General features: G+C 53.6%; 1 protein-coding gene across 2 annotated transcripts in view; it reads right to left on the reverse strand.

Moving 5' to 3' along the window:
- MAP2K6 (mitogen-activated protein kinase kinase 6) overlaps window positions 1-21,440 on the reverse strand; it is a 47,056-nt gene extending 25,616 nt beyond the window's left edge. For both annotated transcript variants that reach the window (XM_084218328.1, XM_084218327.1), the window contains exon 1: window positions 21,289-21,440. In XM_084218328.1, the coding sequence (XP_084074454.1) occupies window positions 21,289-21,304 (16 nt within the window). In that variant the 5' untranslated portion in view covers window positions 21,305-21,440. The remainder of the gene's footprint in view (window positions 1-21,288) is intronic.
- Window positions 21,441-21,691: the final 251 nt, after the last annotated feature.

The following is a 21,691-nucleotide window of genomic DNA, read 5'->3' on the forward strand; positions in this document are numbered from 1 at the left end:
GAAAATACTGAGATAACAAAGTCTCTTCTCAATGAGGAGAAGCTGCTGCAGCTGCACCAGGACTCCTGCAATGGAAATCCAGCCCTCACAGGGAACACTAAGGGGGTGCATTGCTCCAGCAGCCACTTCTGTGGGTTCTGTAGTGCAAAATGCCACATCCCCACCTGTCCCCCCCGTGTGGCATCTCCTGCACCTCCACCTTCCTCCCACGGGCTCCAAATGGGTGAAACCCTCTGAAATTGGCCCTTTGGGTGGAACCAGGCCATGGATTTTGGATTGAAATGGATTGAAATGGATTGAAATGCCCGTGGGATGGAGCTGCAGGTGGCAGTGGCTTGGTGACCACGGTGGGAAGCTCTCTCACCCCTCCTGCTTGGGTTGTGTGCCTTGGCAACATTTTGGTGAAGGTGCCTAAATGCCCTCTGTGCCAGGGACAGGCTGGGTGAGTGGCTGAGCTGTGCCCACCATCCAGTTGGTAAATGCAGAGTTTTAGCCAAGCCCTAATTTCTGGAGAAAAGCAAAAGCCAGGTGTTCATGTAAGCACCAATGATACAGAAAAATGGCTCTGAAAATCTGGTTTAGGACCCCTCATTAAGCCACAAAAAGATTTTAATATGTGAGAGATGTTTGGAAGTTGTAGAAGTTTCAACCAAAAGCCAAGGGGTGGGATGAGGTGAATTGGTGCTTTATTTTTCCCCTTGAAACCTGAGGGAGCTGCTCTCTCCTCAGCCCTGCCAGAAAGTGGCCAAGTGCCCCTGGCTGCTCTTCCAACCCTGCAGCTGGATGTGCTGGGAGCAAATGGAGATGCCCCAGGGATGGTGGGGCAGGACAGGGACGTTCCCCAACCTTCCTTCAGCTCTGTCTCGCCTCGTGGCTGTTCACAACAACTCCTTGGAAACAGCAAACTTGAGATGTGTTTCCTTAACAACATTTCTGGGGAATGGAGCCGAGCCTGCCGCGCTCCTGGGGCCGAGGGGGCTCCCAGCTCCAGCCTCTCCTGCTCTGCTCTGGGTCCATGGAGCTGCTGGCACGGCCAGCTCTGAGCACAGCACGGCCCCACACTGCAACTCACACCCTCATGTCTGAATTAAAGCGTTATTTATTTTCTTTTCTGTCTTCAGGAGTCGTATTTTGGGCCATGCAGCAGGAAAGGCGAGAGCAGTTTTATGGCTGTGGTGAATTTTTGCGACGTGTACCAGGAGAGCACAGCAGGAAACCCTGCAAGCCTGGCACAGCACAGGAGCAGGGGATGCTGCACTGGCATCCCAGCTGAATTCCCAAGGCTCCCGAAGGGAAGAGCACGGCCTGGCATGGCCTGGGCACAGCCTGGCACAGCTGCCCCACTGACCAGGCACCAGCTGATCCCAAACTCCCCACGACACCATCAGGGAATGGTGGGGATGCAAGTCACTGTCCTGTCCTGGGGGTGACCATGGCCAGCCCCTGGCTGTGCCTCAGCATCCAGATGTGCCCCGGCACCCAGATGTGCCCCGGCACCCAGATGTGCACCAGCATCCAGATGTGCCTCAGCCTGCAGCCACATCTCCAAAACCCAGATGTGCCCCAGCATCCATCCCTGTCCCAGCACCCCCCATCCCAGCACTCATCCATGTCCCTAATATCCAGATGTGCCCCAGCACCCAGCCATATCCCTAAACACCCACCCCTGTCCCTATCCCCCATCCCTGTCCCAGCTCCCATCCCTGTCCCTATCCCCCATCCCTGTCCCAGCTCCCATCCCTGTCCCTATCCCCCATCCCTGTCCCAGCTCCCATCCCTGTCCCTATCCCCCATCCCTGTCCCAGCTCCCATCCCTGTCCCAGCTCCCATCAATGTCCCTATCCCCCATCCCTGTCCCTATCCCCCATCCCTGTCCCTATCCCCCATCCCTGTCCCAGCTCCCATCCCTGTCCCTATCCCCCATCCCTGTCCCTATCCCCCATCCCTGTCCCTAACACCCATCCCTGTCCCTATCACCCATCCCTGTCCCAGCTCCCATCCCTGTCCCTATCCCCCATCCCTGTCCCTATCCCCAATCCCTGTCCCTATCCCCCATCCCTGTCCCTATCCCCAATCCCTGTCCCTATCCCCCATCCCTGTCCCTATCCCCAATCCCTGTCCCTATCCCCCATCCCTGTCCCTATCCCCCATCCCTGTCCCTATCCCCCATCCCTGTCCCTATCCCCCATCCCTGTCCCTATCCCCCATCTCTGTCCCTATCCCCCACCCCTGTCCCTATCCCCCATCCCTGTCCCTATCACCCATCCCTGTCCCTATCACCCATCCCTGTCCCTATCCCCCATCCCTGTCCCTATCCCCCATCCCTGTCCCTATCCCCCACCCCTGTCCCTATCCCCCATCCCTGTCCCAGCTCCCATCCCTGTCCCAGCCCCCATCCCTGTCCCTATCCCCCATCCCTGTCACCCATCCCTGTCCCTATCACCCATCCCTGTCCCTATCCCCCATCCCTGTCCCAGCTCCCATCCCTGTCCCTATCACCCATCCCTGTCCCTATCCCCCATCCCTGTCCCAGCCCCCATCCCTGTCCCTATCACCCACCCCTGTCCCTATCCCCCATCCCTGTCCCTATCCCCCATCCCTGTCCCTATCCCCCATCCCTGTCCCAGCTCCCATCCCTGTCCCTATCACCCATCCCTGTCCCTATCCCCCATCCCTGTCCCTATCCCCCATCCCTGTCCCAGCTCCCATCCCTGTCCCTATCACCCATCCCTGTCCCTATCCCCCATCCCTGTCCCTATCCCCCATCCCTGTCCCAGCTCCCATCCCTGTCCCAGCTCCCATCCCTGTCCCTATCCCCCATCCCTGTCCCTATCCCCCATCCCTGTCCCAGCTGCAGTGCCTGCCCCGGGCTCTCCCTGCAGGGCAGCACTGGCAGGGCAGCACTGGCTGCTCTGACTCAGCCCCACAAGCTGTAATACCCTCGGGGCAGGAGAGGCTCCAAACCAAAACAGCAGGGCTGTGCAGGGAGAGCAGCGAGAGGCGAGGTGCACCCGCTGAACCGGGCCAGGCTTGAGCAGTGCCAGGGTTATTTGTGTCCCTGCTGAGGCACCCACGCCGCCCAGACAAAGATCTGCAGCTCTGCTGCCAGGTAAAATCACAAGGTCAGGGCTGGGTGCCTGCCTCAGCCCAGCCTCCTGCAGGAGAAGCTCTGAGCAGCAGCAGAAGAAAACGCTGGAAGGGGCAGAGCAGGGAGCTGTGCAATAAGGACTCCAGCAGACTCAATCTGCGGCTCCTGCCGTGCAGACATGGACAGAAATGTCACCAAACTCTGCCAATACCAGGAGCTATTTGCCTGCCTTTCAGCAAGCTCTGTACTTCAGTAATTCAATTTTGAAGGTAATTTCCTGATTGGGGCTAATCTCTCTTACTCTGCCCATTTTCCTCTTAACACACCCTGCAAAAGGGCTGCAGGCTGCTGGGTTACTCGTGATGATGCTGGAACCAGAGGATGCAATTTCTTCTTGTTTATCTGCACATTTTGGTTACCAGAGTCTGTCTGTCCCCCTGGTAAGAGTGCATTTCCAGATCTCAGAGGAGTTCAGACCTGCTGAGTGCAAAGAGCCACTTTAGATAGAGATCAGAGGTGGGAACCTGTGCTAGACATGCCCTGGAGGGGGCTGCAGGGACCCTGGGGAGGGGACAGCTGACACAGCTTTGGGGCAATTCTGGAACCCCCACCAAAGAGCTCCTGCAGGGAGCTCTGGGATTATCATATCATATATCATATCACATATTCCTGCCTGGGATTATCATATCACATATCATATCACATATTCCTGCCTGGGATTATCATATCATATATCATATATCATATCAATCATATCATATCATATCATATCATATCATATCATATCATATCATATCATATCAATCATATCACATATTCCCAGCTCCCAGCACAGCCCATGGGAGGTGGGAATATGAAAATCCCTGTTACAACACTTTGGCTGAACCCAGCTGGCTCTGTGCACAGTGGCATCACCACCCTGCAGGAGCAGCACCTGATCCCAGGGAATTCCACCCACCTGGGGCAAGGCTGGCCCCAGCAGCACCCCGGGGATCCCATGGGATCCCACACCCCCTGCTCCCAGCTGGTGCAAGGGGAATGCTCAGCTCTCTCCTGCAAGGAGCAGGCAGTGCCTCAAGCCCAGGGGATGAAGATGGGAGGAGGTTGTGCAGCAAGGGATGGAGCACCAGGATGTGCACACACAAATTCCAGCTGGGATGAAGATGGGAGGAGGTGGTGCAGCAAGGGATGGAGCACCAGGATGTGCACACACAAATTCCAGCCCTGTTAACCCCCTGCATGGCCATGGGGAGTCACAAACGTCCCCGTGGGAAGGGACCCACGAGGATCTCACCAACTCCCAGGGCTGCACAAGCCTGGTCTGTGTGTCCCCTGTGCCTGCTGTGTGCAGTGAGGAATTCAGGCAAAAGCACCTCTGCTGCTGGGGGCTCTGAGTCACCTCCAGCAGAGCAAGGGACTTCCATGGATGAGGATTTCAGCAGCTGCCAAAGGATGCAGCCCACAGAGTGCAGAATTCCACACTTTGTCCACCTCCAACAGCCTGACAGGCATCAGGACCAAAGCCTCTCGCTCCCTCTCCCCTTCCTTTGCTTACCTGCTTTTCCACAGCACCCTGAATTCACAGGTGGCCCGAGCCTCCCTTCCACCCCTCCCATCCCAAACACCCTAAAACCCTAAAAATCCCTCCCAGCTGCACCACAGGGAAGCTGCAAGAAGCAGAGGCAAGGCTCAGGGAAACCCTGCAGGGTGCAGGAGGACTTGGCTTTCTGCTGCTTGGGGTCACTGGAGCTGGGGATGCATCAGGGGCTGCATCCCTGCATCCCAGGGATGGCCACATCCTCCTGCTGCTCTGGGGAAGATGTGAGAGGGATGGAGATCCCACAGAGCACCACTGGGGCCTCATGGACTCTGCCCTTCCCCTGTACCAGGAGAAATCCCAGCCCTGGAGCTCCGGGCAGTCGGCAGCACCCCATAAATCAATCATAAATCATAAATCATAAATCATAAATCATAAATCATAAATCATAAATCACACCCCCATCCTCCCTCTGCCAAGCCCTCTGGCTTCCCTGCCTCCCCATCCCAGAGCCTGCTCTCTTCACTGCTTATCTCAAATCAGGAAATCCACAGGAGCTGCAGGCTAGGGAAGCTCTTAGAAAAGAGCCTCCAGCCCTGGCTGGGCTTTTTTATTTTACAAGGAACTTTTCATTTTGCTGCCACTTTGTTTTCAGCCCTCGCCTGTCTTCTTGCAGTGGGAGTTTGCTGGAATCAAAACTGGAGAAAAGCTCTTGGAATTCACCCTGGGAACAAAAGGACTTTTGTGCAGGAGGATCTGGAGGACGAGGCTGCTTTCACTGCCCTACCTCTGTGTGTGTTTTCCTGTGCCAAAGAGCACCTGGCCCTGGCAGAGCAGGGGCTGGGCTCTGCCAGGCACAGGGGACACATCCCACACCTCCAGCAGTGCCAAAGCAGCACACAGGGCCAAGAGCTCCCCAAATATTCCTGCAAAGCCTCCCCTGCCATGCCAGGGGGTGCTGCCCATCAGTGAGGGGATGAGGGGATGAAGCTCCCAGAGCAGGGTGTGAGCTGAGGGCTCACCCACCAGCTGGGCATCACTGCCAGGGCTGCACTTGTTATTTCATATTTCCCCTTACCCACCAAGATTTCACCTCTGATCACCACCCTGAGTGACCACGGGGGCTCTGACCAACTTCCCACAGCAGCAGCAATTGTCCAATATTTCAGGATTTTTCTCCTGAAAAGCTGAGAAGCCTCAGAAACAAAATGTAAGCAATAATGATCTGCTGCTGTGGAATGCAGCAGGTGCATTTTTGGTCTCAAGTGGTTGTTTTTAATTAATGGCCAATCACAGTCCAGCTGTCTCAGACTCGCTGGTCAGTCACAAGATTTTATTATCATTCCTTTCCTTTCAAGCCTTCTGATGAAATCCTTTCTTCTATTCTTTTGGTACAGTTTTAATATATCATCCTCTTTTAATATCATATATATCATAAAAACAATAAGTCAGCCTTCTGAAACGTGGAGTCAAGATTCTCCTCTCTTCCCTCGTCCTGGGACCCCTGTGAACACCAGCACAGGCAAGTGCTGAGCCTAAAGAGGTCAGGAGGATTAAATCTTGGAAAAGCAAGGCTTGGATATCACCTGGGTCAGGAAGGGCTCAGCCTGCAGCCCCTCTGGGCTGTCACTGTCCCCAGAGGAGCAGGCACAGATTTTATGCTCCAGCTCCTCATGCAGCCCCATCACCCCCAGGGATGCTTTTGCTCACTGAGCACCTTTCCTGGTTTTTATTCCCTGTTTTTTTATCCCCTGTCCTGGTGCCATCACCCTCCCAGCGGGCTGGAATGAAATCCAAGCAGGGCAATGTGAGGTGCAGATTTGTTTCTGTTCCCAGGGGCTCCAGGCAGCCACAGGAGCCTTGTTTTACCAGGCACAGATTGGGTTTGTTCAGCATATTTATTGTAAATTTGGGCATTTCAGCTGCTCTGCCAGCAGACATCTCCTGATGATGCTCTGCATGTAAAACTTGTGTGTTAAAATTTTCTGCTCATGAGTAAAGACACCTTGGGATAAAATGGGAGAAAAGTGCCCATTGATTTGGCCATTCTGTGAGTTATTAAATATCAATAACTTTTAGAGCCAAATGGGAATACCCATGGAAACAGAGGAATGTGCCACAAGCCATTTCCTTTTGGAGCATCTTGCAGAAGGCCCTGATGAGCAGGAGGGCTCTGTTCATCCATGTGCAGCTCAGAAATTTTAGGTGGCAACTTTGCCCAGAGTTTTCCTTCGTGAGAAGAACACCACAACACCAGCAGCTCTGGTGTGGCAGGAAAGGATCTGCCTCCTTGCATTCTGTCATTGGGAATTCTGGCAAAGCTTCAGCCAAATATTGTGACTAAATTTCAACATGTGAAGGTCAAGGCTTTGATTATCCTGCCAGCACACAGCTCTCTTGCTATTCTTTAATGATGCAAGAGCCTATTTGCTTATTTTTTTATCTCAGTTATTAAGAAACCATCTCTTAATAAGTGAGATAAAAAAAATAAGCAAGTAAGCTCTTGCTTACTTTTCAGGAAGCAATTTGAACCTTTTTTGAAGCAAATTTATAGTTCTGACCAGTGCAGAGGGGAGGAACCAACTCCTGCTCCCTCTGCTGGCAATGCCTCCAGCAAACGTGGAGTTCCCACTTTAAAACCACCCAGGAGCACCATACAGAAAACCAAAGTTGTGACCCTTCTGTGGGCACTTTAAACACCACCCAGGAGCATCATTGCAGAAAACCCAGAAAACCAAAGCTGTGACCCCTCTGTGGGGCACTTTAAAACTACCCAGGAACACCATACAGAAAACCCAGAAAACCAAAGCTGTGACCCCTCTGTGGGCACTTTAAAATCACCCAGGAGCATCATTGCAGAAAACCAAAGTTGTGACCCCTCTGTGGGCACTTTAAACACCACCCAGGAGCATCATTGCAGAAAACCCAGAAACCCAAAGCTGTGACCCCTCTGTGGGCACTTTAAAACCACCCAGGAACACCATACAGAAAACCCAGAAAACCAAAGCTGTGACCCCTCTGTGGGCACTTTAAAATCACCCAGGAGCATCATTGCAGAAAACCAAAGTTGTGACCCCTCTGTGGGCACTTCAAACACCACCCAGGAGCATCATTGCAGAAAACCCAGAAAACCAAAGCTGTCACCCCTCTGTGGGCACTTTAAAACCACCATAGCTGGGGGAAGCCATGGGAAATGCAGGAAACCAAAGCTGTGACTCCTCTGTGTCCCAGCCTGCAGCTCTGGGCACTGCCCTGCTGTTCATGGCACTGCCAGCTCTGCCCAGGGGCACAGAGAGCCAAGCATGGGAGCTGCTCCAGCAGCACCACCAGGTCTGGGTGCTGCTGGCACAGGCTCCAGGAGCTCCAGGCTGAGCAGGGCAAGGTGGATGCAGCTTCCAGGGAAGCTCCTTCCAGTTCAAACCTGTTCCAGCCAGAGGTCAGAGAGCACGACCTGCCAGCCACCTCCTTCACTATTTTTCCAGCCAGCAGCTTGGCTTGGCCAAGCCTCCCTTCCACTCCTCCCAGCACACCATCTCAAACGCCCTCAAATCCTAAAAAACAAGCTGAGCTGGAAGGAATCCATCAGGAACCCATCAGGAACCCATCAGGAACCCATCAGGATTATCCTGTCCAGCTCCTGTCCCTGAGAGTGTGTCCAAACTCTCCTGCAGCCCCTGCAGCCTCGGGCTGTGCCCATTCCCTGGGAGCCTGGGCAGTGCCTCTGGGGGAAGAACCTGTTCCTAAAATCCATCCCAAAGCCCTGCCACAGCCCCAGCACTGCCTGTCCCTGTCCCTGTGCCTGTCCCTGTCCCTGTCCCTGTCCCTGTCCCTGTCCCTGTCCCTGTGCCTGTCCCTGCAGCCAGGGGAGAAGCTGGAATTGCTGAGATCTCCCCTCAGCTCCTCCAGGATGAGGAAGGCACATTTGCTTGTCTGGCATGTGAAGAACACCAGACATTTATAAAGAACAAAAGCCTTTCCCCAGGTTTTTTACCATGCAGTTTGGAAAACACACTGAAGAAATCCGTGACAGACTGGTGACAGCAACTCCTGTCCTTCAATAAAGTGACACAAGTGGGAAGATTTATTTTTCCCTCTACATATGTCCACGTGGATCACAGCCCATCAGGTCACAGCTCTAAAGAGGAGCTGAACACACAAACCTCCCTTCAGGTTTCTGCCAAATCCTCCACACAGCTCCCCATGTGAGGTTTGAGCTGTACTTTCACTTCCACACTCCCAAAAAGGAGACTGCTTTCCACGAGCAGATAAGCAGAATTGGGAAAAAAGGAAAGCAGAAACAGGGGGGGAAAAAGGAACAACATAAATCATCAGCACAGATCCATAATGTCCATCTCACTTAGCAACCAGGACAAAATACATCCCAACCTTGTAAATTCTTTTATGGGTGTGCTCAACCCCAAGCAAGCACATTCAGTCCCACTGAGTCCTGCAAAAGGACTCAGATGTTCTGAGTTTACCACGTGCACTTTCAGAATGAAGACATGAAAAAAAAAAAAATCCTATTTATTTAGCCTCTCCATTAAGGGAAAAGACAAAAAATTTCAGCCCCTACTGCTCCAAACAGGGCCCTGCTCTGCATCAGCCCTGAGTGAACCTCAGCATTGCTCCTGCCTTTCTGCTGGGGCAATGCCATTTTTACAAAAACCCTTTTTAAAAACCTTTTTAAAGCAAACTGCTGGAAAAGCAGCCCCCCCTTGGCAGGAGATGCTCGCACAGGATGGACCCTAAATGAGATTACCCGAGGTAAAGAGAGGCTGGAAGTGCTGGCATTGTTCTGGCTCTGTGCAGGAAGAGCCAGAGGAGAAATTCTCTCCTACTGCAGGAAGCTGTTCCAGCCCCTTATCAGACAGAAAGCTCCTGATTTCTTGCGGGGGAAGCACCAAATGTTTTTGAGGGGAAGGAAAAAAAAAAAAGAAAGGAAAAAAAAGAAAAAAAAAGGAAAGGCATGGCTGGCTGTAAAGGAAAAAAAAGAAAAGGCATGGCTGGCTGTAAAGGAAAAAAAAGAAAAGGCATGGCTGGCTGTAAAGGGAAAAAAAGAAAAGGCATGGTTGGCTGTAAAGGAAAAAAAAGAAAAGGCATGGTTGGCTGTATAGGAAAAAAAAGAAAGGCATGGTTGGCTGTAAAGGAAAAAAAAGAAAAGGCATGGCTGGCTGTAAAGGAAGCTGCCTGATGGCATGAATGGAGCTGAAATCAGGCTGGGAGGAAGGCTGAGGTGCTGCCCAGTTCAGGTGGCTCTGAGCAAGGGGACACTCCCTGGTTGTCACCCCGCAGGGACATGCAGAGGTGACGGCCTGAGCTCCTTCCCTGTGCCAAACCATGTGAATCCAGCCTTGTCTCACTGCACAGAATCACAGAATGAACCAGGCTGGAAAAGACCTTTGAGCCCATCAAGCCCAACCCGTGACCCAACACCTCCTCATCAGCCAAACCATGGCACAGAGGGACATGTGACAGGACAGTGACCCCAGCACCTCCCTGGGCAGGTGATTCCAGTGCCCAACCGCTCCTTCAGGGAAAGAATTTTTTCATTTCTTGCCTCCAGAAAACCACTTGTTTCTCCTCATCTCTGAATGCAGCATCTGTGTCACCCTCCCCAGCTGCCAGGGGCTATTTTGGGCTCTCCCTCCAGTCGGGGGCTGCTTTGGGATGTGGGATGTCCTTCCCTGCAATGCACAATCTGCTCTTTTGGTTCATTTATAAAACTGATTGCTTGGCAGGGATCCAAAGTTTTCTGTAGATATGTTCCAGAGTTTTATTAGCAAAGAGCAAAATGCTGTGTCCTTGGGAAAGGTAAGGAAGTCAGAGCCTGTGTTATTTGCCTTTGTTTTGTTTCTAGAGGGTCTCTCTCTCTGTCACAGAGCAGAGCTCTCTTGCTGCACAAGGACCTGTAGATATGGTGGTTGTCTTGCCATATTCCATAGATGCCTAAAAAACTTTGATTTTAACTCCCTTCACTATTTTATGCCTTATTTCAGCCAAGAACTCCTTGTCTCAGCCTGGTTTCTCCTGGAAGGTTGTTAAGGGATTGTGGTTTTCATCTCTTAGGAGTCAAAAAGCAGAAAAACACTTTGGCACAGGTCAAAACCCAACAGCATTAGAGCATTGCCTTTCTTCTCCTTTAATAGGCTACTCTGACAGCCCTCTGCTTGTTAAATGAGAGAAAAATCTGTGGGCAAGCAGTGAAGGTCAATCTTGTGGTTTTTGAAAGCATTTAATTAACACAGTTAAGTACCAAGGTCTGCTTGGGAGGGAACTTCTGCATCAACCAGCAGCATCCTTCTCTTCTGAGAAGCAAACCTGCAAGAGGGAGCTGGATTCACCCTCATCTCCTCGTCCTAAACCTCAGTGGGGCTCAGATTCAGCTGCAGCAGCTTCTCTGTCCTGCTGCTGTGAGGAAATCATGGTCAGACCCCCTGCACCCTCACTCCTGTGCTGTGCCCTGGACTTCTGCCCCAGACCTTTTGGTCCAGTGCTTGAACAAATCTGCTTCAGATGGAGCTTAGCCCAAAGGGGTTTTGGCACAGCATGTAAATAAAGTCCCTGTCTCCTCCCTGAGCTGCTCTCAGCTCCTACAGGTGCTCCTCTCCTTGGATAAAACCACAATAAATATCCCATATTTGCTGTGCTTTAGCCCTGGGCAGTCACATGCACAAAGCCCACGGCCACAGGCTGACAGCTCCTTTCTCAAAGGTCACAGCATCAGCTGCTTGGGAGAGGAAATCAATCCCAGCCCTCACCAAGCCAGGCTGCCTTTTGTTTCTCCTACTTTTTGCAGCACTGGAGACCCTAATTGAGGGTAATTAAAGCAGCCCTAGGGAAAAAAGGGGCTGTGCTGAAATCCAAGCTGGGAAGTGTGGCTCTGACTGCAGCGCTGGAGAGGTGCCCTGCAAGCAGGAGCCGTGTCCAGGGCTGCACAAACCAACCCTGGGGACAGAGCCAAAGGCACTTCTGAGCTCCTGTGCCCTGCCCTGGCAGGGCTGGTGGCAGGGATGGTGGCAGGGCTGGTGGCAGGGATTGTGACAGGGATTGTGGCAGGGATTGTGGCAGGGCTGGTGGCAGGGATTGTGACAGGGATTGTGACAGGGATTGTGGCAGGGATTGTGGCAGGGCTGGTGGCAGGGCTGGTGGCAGGGATGGTGGCAGGGATGGTGGCAGGGCTGGTGGCAGGGATTGTGGCAGGGCTGGTGGCAGGGATTGTGGCAGGGATTGTGGCAGGGATGGTGGCAGGGATTGTGGCAGGGCTGGTGGCAGGGATTGTGGCAGGGATTGTGGCAGGGATGGTGGCAGGGATGGTGGCAGGGATTGTGGCAGGGATTGTGGCAGGGATTTTGGCAGGGATTTTGGCAGGGATTGTGGCAGGGATTGTGGCAGGGACTGTGGCAGGGATGGTGGCAGGGATGGTGGCAGGGATGGTGGCAGGGATTGTGGCAGGGATGGTGGCAGGGATGGTGGCAGGGATTGTGGCAGGGACTGTGGCAGGGATTGTGGCAGGGCTGGTGGCAGGGATTGTGGCAGGGACTGTGGCAGGGATTGTGGCAGGGATTGTGGCAGGGATTGTGGCAGGGCTGGTGGCAGGGATTGTGGCAGGGCTGGTGGCAGGGCTGGTGGCAGGGATTGTGGCAGGGACTGTGGCAGGGCTGGTGGCAGGGATTGTGGCAGGGATTGTGGCAGGGATTGTGGCAGGGACTGTGGCAGGGCTGGTGGCAGGGCTGGTGGCAGGGATTGTGGCAGGGATTGTGGCAGGGCTGGTGGCAGGGATTGTGGCAGGGATTGTGGCAGGGCTGGTGGCAGGGCTGGTGGCAGGGATTGTGGCAGGGATTGTGGCAGGGTTAATGGCAGGGATGGTGGCAGGGATGGTGGCAGGGATTGTGGCTGGGCTGGTGTTAGGGATGGTGGCAGGGCTGGTGGCAGGGCTGGTGGCAGGGATGGTGGCAGGGATTGTGGCTGGGACTGTGGCAGGGCTGGTGTTAGGGCTGGTGGCAGGGATGGTGGCAGGGCTGGTGGCAGGGATGGTGGCAGGGATTGTGGCAGGGCTGGTGGCAGGGACTGTGGCAGGGACTGTGGCAGGGCTGGTGGCAGGGCTGGTGGCAGGGATGGTGGCAGGGATTGTGCAGGGATTGTGGCAGGGCTGGTGGCAGGGCTGGTGGCAGGGATTGTGGCAGGGACTGTGGCAGGGCTGGTGGCAGGGCTGGTGGCAGGGATTGTGGCAGGGATTGTGGCAGGGATTGTGGCAGGGATGGTGGCAGGGATGGTGGCAGGGATGGTGGCAGGGATTGTGCAGGGATTGTGGCAGGGATTGTGGCAGGGATTGTGGCAGGGATTGTTCCCTTCCTACCCGCAGGGACTTGAGGCAGTGACTCCAGCGGGCTCTGCTGCACACCAAAGATGTGAGAGCAGACAGAGCAAATCCAGGCAAAAATCACCCAGTGGTGGAATGGGTTGGGCTGGAAGAGGCCTTACAGCTCATCCCACACCTTCCACTGTCCCAGGCTGCTCCAAGCCCTGCCCAGCCTGGCCTTGGGCACTTCCAGGGGTGTCCTGGACACTTGCAGGCAGCCACAGCCTCTCTGGGCACCCTGTGCTTTCTGCTTTTTGACTCTAACAGATGAAAACCACAACTCCTTAACAACCTACCAGGGTAACCCGGCCGAGACAAGGAGTTCTTGGCTGAAATAAGGCATAAAATAGTGAAGAGAGTTAAAATCAAAGTTTTTTAGGCATCTATGGAATATGCCAAGGCAACCACCATATCTACAGGTCCTTGTGCCTCACCACCCTCACAGGAAGTGATTTTCTCTTACTATCTAATCCAAACCTACTTTAAAACATCAGTAATCAATGCTGGGCTTGCCTTTATAAAACATTCTTTCTCCCTCCCCTTTTGGCTCTCTGGGAAGCTTTGCCTTTGCTGGATTGGGCCTTCCATCCCTTTAGAGCTCTCAGCACAACCAAAGACTTTTGAGTCACTTTCTATATCTGACCTTGAACCAGTGCAGAGGCAATAACCATTCATCAGAGGAACAGCACCACGGGGAGAAGCTGTAATTTTTATAACTTGTTGCTTGAACTAAGCCCTGTGCAGGGGCAGGAGCAGGCAGTCAGGGATCATCCCCACTGCAGGAGGAACACAGGCACAAGAACCACCAGCCCTGGCAGCAGCCACACCAGGCTCTGGGGCCATTTGGCACTGATAAGCATTTCTCACCGAGTGCAATTACATATTTTTGTTCAGAGAAAGATTCTCCTTCAAAAGCAGCTCCCAAGTCCGTGCTGATTCAGCCTTCATTAAAGGCCTCTTCTTGCAGACACAGTCAAGTGTTGACTCCTGCACTGATTTTCTATTGCTGCCTTATCTTTGGCATCTCATCTGCAACTTCTGCTGGGGTTTTTCTTTCCTTTTTTTATTTATTCCCCCCCACTGTTTTCATCTGAATGCAGTAAAAGTGGCTTCAGCTCTTCTCACGATTTTTGATCTGCCTGGGTGCAGGCTAAGAAAACCCAGCCTTGATGATAAAACTGCTAAGTAGGCTAACAAAACAGCACCAGCAAGAAACTGGATCAGCTCAGCTCTGTGAAGTTTTCCTGCTAGAGTAGGGAAAAAAAAAATGCTTTTTCTCTTACAAATCTGAAACCTTACCCCAGCTGCAGAGGTTGTTTGCACTGGGCTCCACAGGACTCAGCCTGTGCAGCCCAAAAAGCCACAGCCACTGCTCCAACAGCAACTGGGGGATGCAGCCAGAGCAGCTCCCACCCCTGAGCCTTCCCTGCTGCCATCCCTGACCCTGCCCTCCCAAATCCAGGCTCCTGCTCGAGGCTGGGATGCAGATCCAGAGGGGTTTGGTCTTCCCTGCTGCCATCCCTGAGCCTGCCCTCCCAAATCCAGGCTCCTGCTCGAGGCTGGGATGCAGATCCAGAGGGGTTTGCCACAGCTCTGACTGCACCAGAGGATTCCTGGAGCTCCCACAGAGGATGTGCACCACAATCTCTCTGCACCACGGCCAAAGGAGAGCTGGCTCAGAAATCCTCCAGCCCCCCACAAACTGCCCTGGTGGGATGGACCCTCTGTGTTTGGAATCCCCAGAAATTGGAAGGATGGGTTTATTTCTGGCTCTGAGGCAACAGAAAGCCCTACAAGCACCAGGCTCAGACTTCCCCTCCCCAAATCCTTTTCACTGAGCCAAGGCCACCAGGCAGGAGTCAGTTTTCCATTCACACTTGTCAAGTGCAGAACATTGTGGATTTGGAAGACAAAAGAAAAGAAATAAAACAACAAAAAATATCCCAACTTTTTGCACAATGAGCAGCTATGGAAATTGCACCCAATGGCCTTCACCACCACAGACCATAATATGTCAGGTGGCACAGCTCCAGGCTCCTGGATCTGCTTCCCTGCTCCAGCTGATAATGCTCATCCCTTCAACGATTCCCAGACAGGCCCTAAGGAAGGGAGCTAAGGAACTCCACAGCTAATGAAACAGATTTTTATTCTCTTTAATTACAGCTCTGTCCACGTCTCAAACCAAAAGAACACTCCTGCAATTCCTCTGGCCACCAGAGGCTGACTCAACATTTCATCCCACGATGCTGCCAGCTTGTAAAGGCACCCCAAAATGGTCCCCAAAACGGGAGTGACAGCAGGAAGGGACTCCTGGTGAGTAATGCTTGCCCAGAACTGCTTGTGCCACAGCTGTGACCTGTCCTGTGCCTTCACCCCCTGGCAAGGGCAGAGCTTTGCCTCTGGAGCAGCATCAGGAATGCAAGTTCATGGGGTGAATGCCTTGGGGCAGGGCTGGGAACCAGCACAAGGACCAGGCTGGGGAGCTCTGGCCTCCAAGGGCATGTGCAGAGGGCTGGAGAAGCATCCCCACTCCTGGGCTGACAAAACTCCCACACTATTCTTCTTTTTCCAGCTTTTTTCAGGTGTGTTGGTTTCCAATCCTTTTTGGAGAAGTTTCTAGAGGTGCTGTCACAGCTCTTTTCAGAAAAAGCCCAAGTCCAAGTGACAACAAACACAGGCACTGTTTGGGGGGAAAAGGCAACTTTTTAATCATCTTGTGTATCTTCAAGTAGGTGGCTCAGAATCTGCAAACCTGCTGTGAGCACCTTCCAGGTGAGGTGTCCCACCTCTCCAAATGACTCCTGTGGTTTTCATGGAGCACCATTTGCCTCACCTGAGCACCTCGTGGATGTGCCAGGGGAGGGGACTGAGCCCTAAGGGAGCCCCCAGGTTTTGGTGACCTAAACCCCAAAATAAAAAGGAGCACTGAGGAAGGAGCCTGGCAGGTTCTCTGCTCCCTTCTTCCTGCAGCTCGGCTCTTTTATTGCTAGAATTGCTCCTAGTTGGAGCTTTTAAATATTCAATTTGTCCTGGGTGGCAGCAGGGAGCTGCTGGCCTGAGCAGTGGTGTTGGGACATGCTGGGACCTGTTGGGACATGGGGACAGGGCAAACACCTCCTGAGGGCAGAGCAGGGGCTCACCCAGGTGTCTCAGCTCTCACCTGGGCACAGATTTGGTTCATCTCCAGCCAAACACCTCGTCCCAATCTGGGTCATTCCTCCAGCCTGGCATTGCACGAGGTTTTTAAACCTCTTTTTATAAACATTTGCCCCCTCTTAACCCAAAGCAGGCACACAGGAACCTCAACACTTAAACTAATTCAACAGGGCACCCTTAAAAAAAAAATTAATGAAGAATTAATCAACAACTCCAGCTGAAATTTGCTGCTAGTCCAGGCTTTGCTAGGCTTGCACCTGGCTGACCCTTGCCAAGTGCCTGTGTCATGGGAGTGTGTGAGTGGGGAGAAGCTGAGGTGGTGCTGATGAGGCAAAATTCACATTGCACAACCCGCAGGAGCTGCTGGCAGGTTAATCCTACACCAGCAACAACCTGCCACCTACCTAGGGCTGCAAAAAAACACCCAACAACAAGGAATATTTCAGCTTTACAGCTGCTCTACTGAGAGCAGCTTCTGGCTGGGGAAAACATGAGTGTTTCACATAAAACTCTGGTATTTGGACTAGGTGCAGGGCCTTTGGTCAAAGTCCATAGGGTGCATGCTCAGCCAGCATCACGTGGGATGGGCTGCTCATAATCTCAGCTTCCCTTTGCAGCTGGAGCGCTGAAAATTGTGTTTGAAACACGAGTCTGAGGTTTAGGTGTGAGCTCAACAGGCAGCAATACTCAGTTTAAACATCATTTATGAATCAGTGCTCTCCTGGGTACTGCTCCCCCTTCCCTTTTCCTGTTGCAATGGGGAAATTTGCATATCTGCAGGTGTTTTCTCCCATGTGGGTTTTGCCAGGGAATAATTCCCCCCCTTGCAAGGAGTTTGGGAGACTCCTGAATATATCCTGCTGCCACCAGAGTCCAGATTTACAGCCTCAAATTGTGCTTGGCTTGAAATGAATATGGACTTCCTCTTCCCCCCCCTTCCAAAATAATATCCTATTAGTCATGACAGCCAAATGGGCTGGATTTGGGCAAGGATTCAACTTCTGAGTTCCCATCAACACCAAGGCCCTCCTGGCCAGAGCAGTCCCATCTCTGAAGGTGAGGAACAGGCTCCAGGAACCTGCTGTGCTCAGGAAAAGCTGATTTGCTGTGGGTTGCTACATCCAACAGATTATACCAGTGTGCAGCTCGAAGGAGGGAATGAACAAGCACAGGGTGAAAGGCAGGGCTGTCTTTGACTTCAGGTGTGGTTTGTACTTGAGTGGACCCTCAGGGGCAGGTAAGGTGGCTCAGAGCCACCAGCACAATGCTGGAGGCATCCCTCATCCCTGCTGCAGAAATTAAAGTGTTGCTTCTGAATTCCAGGGGGAGTTTTACCCTTTACAGACTGTGCAGGAAGCAAATCCCTCCTCCCATTTTTTTTTTTTTGCATAGCACAGGTAGGGTCTCCCTGAACCAGGTGGGATTCCTTGCAGGGAGTAACAAAACTCTGCTGCTCACACTGCACCAAAAAAATTAATCTCTGGCAAATTCTCAGAACAACTCTGGAAAGGATTCAAAGCAGGGAGAGGGCTCAGCAGCTGGCTGGGGCTCTGGGCTGTACTTTCCAGAGCTGCTGAGGAACCAACCGTGCAACACATGAAAGCTGATCCCAAAACTCAGATTATCCCAAAGAACGACACCTCTGCTGCAAAGCCCGGAGCTGAAACCCCTTCCTGAGCAAAAGCCTGAACAGCTGAGCTTGGAAAAGTTATCTGTGCCAGGAATGCAGGCACTGGTGCTGCAGAGAGCGAGGAGGACGGCAAAGGCAGTCAAGAATGATGCCATTCATTGAGATCATGTTTTGTGGGTTGGCTACTTCCATCCTGCCTTTTCCTGGTACTGGGGAGGACGCAGAAGGCCCTGCTGGGGGACACTCAGCACCCCAGCGCAGCTCCCTGCCTGTCACCCCCTCTGCACGCTCAGACTTTGCCACCCCCGGGCTTTTTGGGGACCCCCAGTGCCCCCCAGGAGCCTCCTGGCAGTGGCAGAGGGCTCTGGGTATCCCCGGGTTCAATCCTGCATTATCAAACTTCCTTGGCTCTTTGCTTCGGAAACTTTTACAATTCCCTGCTCGGCTGGAAAAGATGACTGCAGCAAACCCAAATTAGGAATAAATTATACAACAACTTTACATTTTTTCTTTTACAAAGGAAAACTGTGTGGCAAGGGCTGTGCAGGCACCTCATTCCTCCCTTGCAAGGATTATTGGGGAAGGCTTAGTTTGAATAAATAAATAAATAAATAAATAAATAAATAAATAAATAAACAAACAAGCACAACACGAGCTCCAAACCCACTTTGGGACCTGCTCCTGCCGGGTCACACGCTGCCTCTCACCCCCAGAATCCCAAATATGCAGGAGGGCTGCAGGATGCAGGGAGAGCCAAGCTGCAAGGTCCAACCCAAGCGCTTCCAAAAGCTGCATCTGTGTCACGGGCATGGATTTTCACAATGAATGGCCACAGCTACTCCTCCTTAAAGCTCTCCCTGTTGCATTCCCGCAGCATTTTTGCAATATTAAATTCTCCACCTCCTCCCAGCCTGCCCCCCCCCCCATCCCCGCCCTTGCAAGGGCACAAGGCAGAGGCAGTCCCGAATAAGCAGGGAGTTAAAAAGCAAAGAGCCAGCTCCTCTTTGCCACCACCACCACCACGCTGGCAGAAATAAACCACTGCTGTCCCCTTCCCAAACCCCCTCCTGCTGCTCCTCAGGGCTCAACTCCTGCCCTTCTGCAGCTCCTCAACGCTCAGCTTTGCCCTTTTGCAACTCTTAAACTCCTGCAGCTCCAAAATGCACAATTCCTGCAGCTACACAATGCCCAATCCCTGCCCTTTGCAACTCTTAAACTCTCAATTTCTGCAGCTCCAAAATGCACAATTCCTGCAGTTCTCAAATGCCCAATCCCTGCCCTTTTGCAACTCTTAAACTCTCAATTTCTGCAGCTCCAAAATGCACAATTCCTGCAGCTACACAATGCCCAATTCCTGCCCTTTGCAACTCTTAAACTCTCAATTTCTGCAGCTCCAAAATGCACAATTCCTGCAGCTACACAATGCCCAATTCCTGCCCTTTGCAACTCTTAAACTCTCAATTTCTGCAGCTCCAAAATGCACAATTCCTGCAGCTCTCAAATGCCCAATTCCTGCCCTTTTGCAACTCCTAAGTTCTCAACTGCAGCTCCAAAATGCTCCGTTCCTCCAGCTGCAAAATGCATAATTCCCGCAGCTCAGAAATGCATAATTCCTGCCCTTTTGCAACTCTGAAATTCTCAACTTCTGCAGCTCCAAAATGCATCATTCCCGCTCTTTTGACACTCCTAAACTCTCAGCTTCTGCAGCTACACGATGCCCAATTCCTGCCCTTTGCAACTCCAAAATTCTCAACTACTGCAGCTCCAAAATTATCAATTCCTGCAGCTCTCAAATGCCCAATTCCTGCCCTTTTGCAACTCCTAAATTTTCAATTTCTGCAGTTCTGAAATGCATAATTCCTGCCCTTTGCAACTCCTAAATTCTCAACTTCTGCAGCTCCAAAATGCCTAATTCCTGCCTTTTTCCAACTCCTAAATTCTCAACTTCTGCAGCTCCAAAATGCTCAATTCCTGCAGCTCCCAAATGCATAACTCCTCCCCTTTGCAAATCCTGAATTCTCAACTTCTGCAGCTCCAAAAGACTCAAATCCTGCAGCTCCAAAGTGTCCAATTCCTCCCCTTTAGCAGCTAAATAATTCCTTTCTGCCCTTCTGCAGCTCCTAAATGCTTCAGTCCTGCAGCTCTTAAATGCTTTAGTCCTGCCTTTCTGCAGCTCCAAAATGGTCAATTCCTGCAGCTCCAAAATGCATCATTCCTGTCCTTTTGCAACTCGTAACCTCTCAACTTCTGCAGCTCCATAATGCTCAATTCCTGCCCTTTTACAACTCCTGAATTCTCATCTCCTGCAGTTCCAAACTGCACAATTCCTGCAACTCCAAAATGCACATATCCCTGCCCTTTTGCAACTCCTAAATTCTCAACTTCTGCCCTTCTGCAGCTCCTAAACACTCCATTCCTGCAGCTCCAAAATGCTCCCGTTCTTGCACCTCCAAACTATTCCGTTCCTGCCTTTCTGCAGCTCCCAAATCCCCAATTCCTGCACCTCCAAACTGTTCCATTCCTGCCTTTCTGCAGCTCCCAAATCCCCAATTCCTGCACCTCCAAACGCTCCATTCCTGCCTTTTTTGCACGCTCGGAGCGTGCTGGTGTGACAAACCCCACTGCTGCCTCCGACCAAAAGTTACCAAATATTAAAAGAAAGGGGGGGGGGGAGAGAGAGAGAAACGGGTGGAAAATGATCTCAGCGCTGGCACGAGAACAATACTTTCCCATGGAAACATAGGTATATATTTAATTCCCGGTAACTCCACTCCAGTTTCACCTTTCATCTCCCTCGCGGACTTGTTTAAAAGTTTGCTTTAACCCCGCGCCGAGCCCCGGCTGCAGCTGCTGCTGCAACACCCCCCGCTCGTTCCGGGCCGTGCCAAAGGCAGGCGAGGGGCTCGCTCATCCCGGGACGGGCTGCACCGCCAGCGGGCAGGAAACGCGGCACCGGGGGCTGCACCGGGAGCTGCACCGGGAGCTGCACCGGGGGCTGCGAGCACCGGGGGCTGCACCGGGAGCTGCACCGGGGGCTGCACCGGGGGCTGCACCGGGAGCTGCACCGGGGGCTGCACCGGGGGCTGCACCGGGAGTTGCACCGCGGCTGCACCGGGCAACGCGGGCGTGCAAACGCGAGGACACCCGCACCCGTGCATGCACATGCACCCGCAGCCGTGCATGCACATGCATCCGCACCCGTGCATGCTCATGCATATGCACGTGCACCCCCGCCCGTGCACGCGCGGCTGCACGCGGGTTTGCACGCGCGGCCGCGTGCCCGGTTGCGCGTGCACCCGCAAGTTGCACAAGCGAATGCGCGCGCGCGCGCCAGCCCCCCCCCCCCCGCCTCCCCCTTTCCCCCCGCGAGTCGCACAGGCGAGCGCGCGCGTGCACGAGCGTGCACGTGCATGCACGCGCGGCCGTTGCACGCGCGCCCGCGGCTGCACGCGCGGAACACGCGCGCGCACCCACCCGCGGCTGCGCGCCCGCGCGCGCGCACGTGCACGCGCTCTCACCTCGGGGCTGAGACATTGTCCCCCGGCGGGCTGGGGGCAGGGCGCGCGCACAAAGAGCCGTCCCCCGCGCGGCCCCGCCGAGGGGCGAGCCGCCCGCCCGCCCGGCGCGCTCACGCACACGCACGCACACAAAAGATGCGAGCCGCGCGCTCCCCCCCGGAACGCCGCGCGCGCTCCCGCCTGGGCGGCGCGGGGCTCGGGGCGCGCCGGGCCGCGCCGTGCCGGGCCAGGCCGGGCCGGGCCGGGCCGGGCCGGGCAGGGCCGGGGGGAGCGGGGGAGGGTCCCTGCGCGGCTGGCGCGGGGCCGGCGCGGCTGCACCTACATGATGGGCCGGGGCGGCCGCCCCGGCCTCCGGCGCGCACGGGGCGGGGGGGTGCGGGCACCGCACTGCGCGCGCGCGGCG

This window comes from Fringilla coelebs, assembly GCF_963513975.1.
Source record: "Fringilla coelebs genome assembly, chromosome: 19".
Classification (NCBI taxonomy): Eukaryota; Metazoa; Chordata; class Aves; order Passeriformes; family Fringillidae; genus Fringilla; species Fringilla coelebs.